Source organism: Centroberyx affinis, unplaced genomic scaffold (assembly GCF_046629955.1).
Source record: "Centroberyx affinis isolate AG114_WGS23_722 - 3 ecotype Tasmania unplaced genomic scaffold, CSIRO-AGI_Caff_v1 ptg002853l_1, whole genome shotgun sequence".
Lineage (NCBI taxonomy): Eukaryota > Metazoa > Chordata > Actinopteri > Beryciformes > Berycidae > Centroberyx > Centroberyx affinis.
Window position 1 is genome coordinate 56,225 of NW_027280989.1, and position 7,379 is coordinate 63,603.

Here is a 7,379-nt window from a genome sequence, read left to right on the forward strand (position 1 = left end):
AAAATGATCAAAACATGTAGTAACAGTAATAATGTAATAATAATAATAATAAAAGTAATAATGACTGCCCTCATGACTATGCTGAAGGTTAGTTGGTGGAGTTAGCTTGTGTTTGCGATGGACGGGTTGAAATTTAAATACACCAATTTCATCTCATTAGGGTGGAGTTAACTGTAAAAGCCTCAGTTGCCCTCTTCTTAATATCCTTAAAATCTGGCCTTTGACTGCCTCTGGTTTCCAAGCAGCCTGCGTAATCCCCCTGGCTTTGCCCCAGACTGTATTACTGAAGGATGACTGGCCATGGGGCCCTCTGTCTGCAAGGCCACAGCTACTGAACCACGACGCAAACCCAGCAGGCCACCCACATACCTCATCGTCAGCGCAGAGCCTTACCTGAGCGACTGCAGAATGGCATTCATGAAGCATGTGTTGCCCAGGTTGCGCAGGCCTGTGGCGCACAGAGCCATCCCATCCTGTCAGAGACAAATGAAAAGCACAACAACATATTCTTAAAAACTCCAAAGGACTACTGAAATAAGATTAAATTATTGACAGTATATATAACTGATGAACTATTCAAAACATGAAATGCATGTTACCAATTGTTACCAACACGTGTATAAAAGCTACAGCTTGTCTGATTACTTGACATAAGTGCTAATGCATCCTTTTATTCTACCTCCTTCGACTGAGAATACTGCCCCGAGTCATGATAGTGTGTGGAAAGACACACAATCATGGACAGTAGGACAGTAAGTCAAGTGCTCCACTCATCAGTATGGACTCCATAAAGACTGCTATTACTTGAAGACACTTTCAGACATGCCCTGCAGGGTGGATTTTGAATTGTAAAAGGAAAATTTGTGGTAGAATGTGAGCATTGGTCCTTTGATTGTACTGAAGGATGTAACTAAAGTGATAGCACTTTTCTTGCTGTTACAATGAAAAAATAATCATGTTTGGGCACACTTACATTGTCTTTTAACATCTTGCTGTTTAGAGATGGACTTTCCTGCAGTTTCCTTTTCCTTTGTCTGTCACCAATCAATGCTGAGCTGTAAGAGGGAAAATTGTTTTATCTGAACACTTTTATCCAGCCTTAGCATGCTGTGAAGAATTTTGTTACTTATAACTCCCAGAGTATGTAGATTTTCTTTGGCAGAGATTATCTTGGCTTTTTAGAATGATTTAGGTCAAGAACTGTGAAACTGTCAAAAAATAATGCTACTTTTGAATGACTGTTATTCACATTTGATATAGCTAATTATGAGAGATTAAAAATCAAAGAAGTAATTATTAAAACAAACACGATATGTGATATTGTTAAAGACTATTGTAAAGTACTTACTTTTCCAAACTCTGAAGATGTTCCCTCACCTTCTGCACCTGCCCAAGTTTGGTGTCATTGACAACAAAGTCATCACATCTGTAACTATAAATCCACATCAAATCAACTTCAAGACATATTTAGCATTTCTTAAAACATAATGAACTTGAGACTTTGACCCCATTTACACCTGGCTTTATAGCCACAGTAATTGTTTAAAAAAGCATCTGCATTTTCTCTCAACGGAGTAGCAAGCCACATTTAAACACAGGTGTGAATGCACCCAAGAGGGACTGATAGTTTGGAAAAATCCCAGTGATTCTTGTGTGTAGTTTACACCTGTGTTCAAATGTGGCGTGTTGCCTTACAGAGACAAAATCTTGAGGCAAAGGGAGAGAAAAACGTAGGATCACTAGCAAAGTAATGGATTTCAGCTAACAAAAAACATTTGGTTCCTATGACCACAGTAGAACAAGCCTCTGACTGTTGCATTTTTATGACTGTACCTTTTGCAGTGCCCCAAGCTGAGTGACAGATCATAGACTGAGATAAGTTAGTTAGGAAAGACACTCACCAAAATATGCTGTAGTTGCTGCAGTCCATGCAGACACAATGATGAGCTTTCTCCTTCTCCTGTTTCTCACCCTTCTTCTGGTTATTGCCATGGACTTGGCTCTCTTCAAAGTGTTTCTTTGCATGTCCATTGACGTATCTGTACAGAAAGAGATTACTTTAAAACACACTACATCTGGATTTTTTTGTAATAGAATTTATAAAAGGTAAAGGGCAAAAGGCCTGAATAATGGTAATAAATGTTATCAAAGAGTTGGGCAGCAGAGTGAGAGACACTGCCCCATAAGTGAGAGGTTGCAGTTTTGATCTCCACAGAAATTTGTCCATCAACTGCCAGAGGTCCTGTCTATGTGTCTTTGAGCAAAACAAGGATGCTTGGATAAGCACATCAGCCAAATACCCAATTTGTAGTTTCTCAAACTCAGGTTTGAGGGCCAGTGCTCAGCAGTCACCTTGTTGGTTATGTATACAGTATACTAATCTCCATCTGACTCAATGTGAAAATGTTTTATCACAATGGCAGCAACTCCTGAACATGCCGCTGGCATTGACTTGCTGTTTCCTGAGTCAAAAGGGCCTCTGTCTCCCAATCCCCAAAATCAAAAAGTTTGAGAAACACTTTAGTGTATTATTTCAATTACTAGCATGGTATGTTTGAGTATAACTTTAGTTACAAACAAAAAACAACAGTCAGTACTTACCTTCCACAATGCACAATCAGACAGGTAAGGCAAACCCATGGACTTTTGTTAGATCTGCAAACTGGACATGAAAGTAGAAGGTAGACATTACCTGCTGTTTCAATCGTGTACTCCATTAACAGTAGACTGTTCATGTTCTAATGAGTTAGGTGTATTATGATCCCTGCGAGCAACAGCCGTGGGTTTGACTTGTAACCATCTAGCAACCCCAGACAACAACAATCAATGTAAATCGCCTGACCTGAAGCTGGGATCCAAAACATGTATTAGATAACAAATATTTTTCACTTTTAAATTAATTTCAGCAAACCCTAGGCAGAGAGCCATTTCTCTCACCGTTGCAGCACCAGGAGGACGGAGTACCATTGGGGAACCTGGAGGAATCGACGGCGAAGCACACGTTTGAGTTCAGATGAGGGCACTCCATCAATTTCTAATTGGTAGCTAAGTTAGCTAGCCAGGACAACAGCATCAACGGTAACACAAAACAAGATCGCTAACAATAGTTAGCTAATTAACCTAAAATAGCTAGCTAGCTGACCAACTACCTAGCACGTTTACCCAACTTAGCTAACGCTAACACGCTAACATAACTTCAAAGTATAGCTGTTTATAGAAAATACAAGTGATAGTATTTCCTCCTTGTCATTTTGTAAAATAGGAGGAAATGCCTGCGCTCACGTTATCTATGCTGTATAAGGAAACAAATAACTGTTGGCGTTAGCTACAAACAAATGGAAATAACTTGAGGAAATGACGTAGCGTCTGCCGGCTTGGCCGTTCTCCAACCAGAGAGCAAAGAAGCAAACATAATGGAGAAAGTCTCCAGCAAGGAGGTTGAACCTCCTTGGGAGGTTGGCGGAGCGATTATTTTCGCCTACTTCCTTGTTCGCTTAACTCCCGCAGACCGCTTCATCTTTGTCTGATAAGTGTCTCTCATTCGGGCCACCATCGTTTTCCTGCGAGATGCTTATTTGATTAGCCAAACAGCGTGTACATTAAATGTCTTATTACGCCATTGGTGTTGTTGTGAGACCCGGGCATGTCTTTTAATTCTTAGAGAAAAACATGTTTGTTAGCAGGTGCTCCTGTGTTACGCATGCGTAGTATGTCGATGCCCCCCTACACCCTTCTTGTGTGTAGGGTTAGGGGGTGGAACTATTGTTGGAACTAGCTGAACTATCTTGATAGTTGAAGGATTATTAATTATTGTGTTAATATCAAGTAATATTAAAGCTAGGCTATGTGATTTTATTAAATGTAATGTTTTGCTTGATATTAATATTGATTATAATAATGTTAAGAAAAATATTAAGCAATCCATCAGCTGTATCGGTGACTAGTAGGAACTGCAACATCGACATAACTTTTCTTCAAGGTAGGTAATTAGAGCAGAAATCCAGCAGAAATTTCTAGTTAAGAAGTATTTGTTTAATCCCAATGTGGAACCATATGTTTTGTTTGTTCCCTATGGTAGTTATGAAGACATTCATACATTTGTCAGGCTGTTTTTGCCAATTTGACACAAAATAGGCCATCTCATTTGTAATGTAGCATATTTCAACCCAGCCAAAAGCAACAGCATTGATTCATTTTGTTATGATTCTATGATGCTGAAAATCGTCATTTGTAGTCGCAATGAATAATCCTTTGAAAAGAAGCATCCAGTTTGTAGTTTCCAGTTCTTTCCACTCTCATCACACGTGGAATTCGATAGCATTAGAATCAGCCAATAACTTATTTATAACTAAGGATACACTACAAATTAGGACACAGAAACTTTCCTTAGGGTCTTGGCAAGCTAGGTGAACCATTCTTGAGTGTATATGACAAAACTGAGCCTCGGATTGGGCTATTTTTCCAATGCAGGTGTTTACTCATGTAGATATGCAGACATTACTAAGGAGATAACTATCAAAGTGGTGACATATTCTAATGCGTAAACACATTAACATGTACACAATAAATAAAATGTAGGTGTAGCCCATACATTTACGCTACATGTTTAATACCTGTGTCTCCATTGTTAGTTTTCTATCACATATGATGTTTGGTCAGACCTTACAAATCTTGAAGGACACAGTCTCTTGCTCTCACCTCTCACTTCATTGCAGCACAACTTGCTGATGTGAAGACTCAAGCACTTCTTATCAATCCAGACCGCTATAGTGAGTGATGAATGTAGGAGTGGATCTCCTCTCTACTGTGGGAAATGAATGCCTCTCACACAGGTGCTGTCCCGTACACAGGGAGACATGATCGAGGTGCAGCCCTTTTCTCCGAGTCGTTACAGTATGATGATGGTATATTCTCTTTCCCATACACTGTGTCCAACTGAGCCAACTGAAAGGAAACTTAAAGTTGTATAACTCCCTACTCTAAAGGATGGAAAGGAGGCAAAGGCAGCTGCCCTCTGACACCAAAGACTCAGTGAAGTGCAGGATGAATTAAGGGAATAAGCACCTTATAGCCTGATGTGTGTATACACTCCCCTTTTTATACACTGTGTCTTGCTTCCCTCCTTCAGGGAACAAGGAGTTACAGTGATAAGCTAACATTTTTGATTATTGGTACATTTAAACTTAGCATTGATGTGCTTTTGTTGGCTTGTCTTTGCAGTGTTGACGAAAGCATAACTGAATACCAACTGCAAAATACAAGAAATCAGTCATTTAAAACTACTGGCTGCATGGCATGTTTTGCTTATCTTTAAAAAAATAATGTGACTAAATAACTACTACTACTAATCATACTGTGTTTTTCCACGGTATTTCCACAGTGATAGCCACATAATGTTTGTGTTGACAAATATATTTAATAAAATCAATGGTGCAAGTTTCACTAACAGTGCAAAACCTCTCATATTCCCTATTATATTCCTTTTATTTCATTGTGTTTATGAGCAGGCTGCAACAGGTACCCAGGTTAGGTCTGGTAGATGTGATTTTTTTTTTGTTTTGTTCGTATGAACACACAGGCATAGAGGCTGTCTTGTATCTTATTCTTATTAAAAGAGATGTTATTACTTATTGTCAAACGCTTCACCTGGCCAGGCCTATTGTTCATATCTTAGACTGAGGACGTAACCTTTAATCCAAATACTGAAAGCTAAACCTTTTCCAGAAAGTCAAACACAGCTTTGGAAACATTCCTTTAATTAGCAAATCAATCCTCTGAACACTGCAAGTACTGTGGCTGTATGTGATAACTGAACATGTGTTTTAAATGCGTTTCAGAGCTCTAAAATAATTGTTTACATTCATGTTGTTTGTAAATATTATACTTATGTAGATAGTATGATTAAATAGATGTAAAATCCTATTTTCCATCAAGCCTATAGACTTACTACATTCAATTAAAGTTAAACTTAGCACCTTCATGGGTTCTCGTAGCACCTTTCTAAGTTTCTTCAAGGGAGCCGTGTTTTAGAGTCTCATATGCAAGGTGAGACCAGGCATGGTTCTTCCTGAAACCCTTCTTGGATGCTTTATTATGGCTTTGAACCCAGGATCTTCCTGTCACATTTGTATTTGACAACAGAGGAAGTTGACCGACAAGTTGACCATTGGATCAGTGATGGTGGTAGACTTAATCAAATCAAATCGACTTAATTAATCAAACCACCTAACTTAGAAAAACCCTTTTGCAACTCAAACAGCACAGAGACAGCTATAACACAAAGCCTTGTGATGATTAGTTTGCTAATCAACACTGTCTCACATCAGAATGCTTTTAGACCACAAGTACTAAAACATATTAAACAATAATCAAAATATTTTAAGGATAATGATACCACCTAAATAATAAAAAAAAAACCTTTTGGAACTCAAACAGCACATTCTCTATAAAACAAGGCGTTTTGATGATTAGTCTGCAAAACATCACACATCAAACATAATACATTTAAATCACAAAAAACAAAGTATGAACATGGTATCACCTCTCGGTCATGAATTTAAAAAAGAATGTGGAAAAAGAACGGAAAAGCTTGCGTTTTGAAACTTTACACCAGAATCTTCAAAACCTAAAACAAAAGATTCACAAATTCTGAGCAGGATGCTGACATTTTCTGTTATACTGTGTCCATCATACCAGTTATTATAGTGGGGACTGAATATATGCACTATATGCATTTACCTAAATTCATGTGTTGGGTTTTAAATTGATACTTACATTCAAAAGACTTCAGATGGTGTTCAACAAATCACTGGGCCAGGTAATGTATAATAATGCAGTTGCATTTTGAAAACTGAAATAATTCTAAGGTTCCTGACATCAAGGTTAAAACAATTTTAGACAATTGCACCTATCTCTGCACACAGCGGATAGTAATTGGTCGACTAAATTCGGCAGACTAAATTAAAGAGCCATCAATTGCCCATCACTGATGGAATCTTATTTAAGCAACAATAATCGTAGTGTTTTGATGAAGTATTTCTTGTTAAGTGTTGACTGATAATCTCTGTCACTAAACGTCATGCTTTCAAATTTATCACAATAACACGTGTTTCATGAAGGAGAGTGTTGCAGAAACCTTCACTGATGAGTCTCTGAAGGTTTAAGGATGCACTTCTGCTCCTATATTGTTTGAGCATGAACATTCTTCTAAATCAATGAATGCTTCTACAAGTGGTATGTGGTAGTTTGTCTTTTTAGGCTACACTGTGACAGATCTGAATAATTTTGAATTACTAAATTAAAATAAAGGACAGCTAAGAAAAACACTTTTGGATCTCATATTTTTTAGTCTCTGATAGTCATCTAGACCAAAGCACATG

The 7,379-nt window shown here is 38.1% G+C and overlaps 1 protein-coding gene across 3 annotated transcripts in view; it reads right to left on the minus strand.

Annotated features, from left to right (window-relative positions):
* The window catches only part of usp3 (ubiquitin specific peptidase 3), a 37,118-nt gene extending 33,772 nt beyond the window's left edge, over positions 1–3,346 (minus strand). The window contains exons 1-6 of one of the 3 annotated variants that reach the window (XM_071536274.1): positions 2,938–3,346; positions 2,602–2,662; positions 1,902–2,039; positions 1,349–1,432; positions 974–1,055; positions 394–473 (exon numbers count right to left, since the gene is read on the minus strand). In XM_071536274.1, the coding sequence (XP_071392375.1) occupies positions 394–473; positions 974–1,055; positions 1,349–1,432; positions 1,902–2,039; positions 2,602–2,662; positions 2,938–3,028 (536 nt within the window). In that variant the 5' untranslated portion in view covers positions 3,029–3,346. Of the gene's footprint in view, positions 1–393; positions 474–967; positions 1,056–1,348; positions 1,433–1,901; positions 2,040–2,601; positions 2,663–2,937 lie in introns of all 3 variants that reach the window. The other 2 variants (XM_071536276.1, XM_071536277.1) reach the window with 2 other exon arrangements.
* Between the last annotated feature and the right edge of the window lie 4,033 nt (positions 3,347–7,379).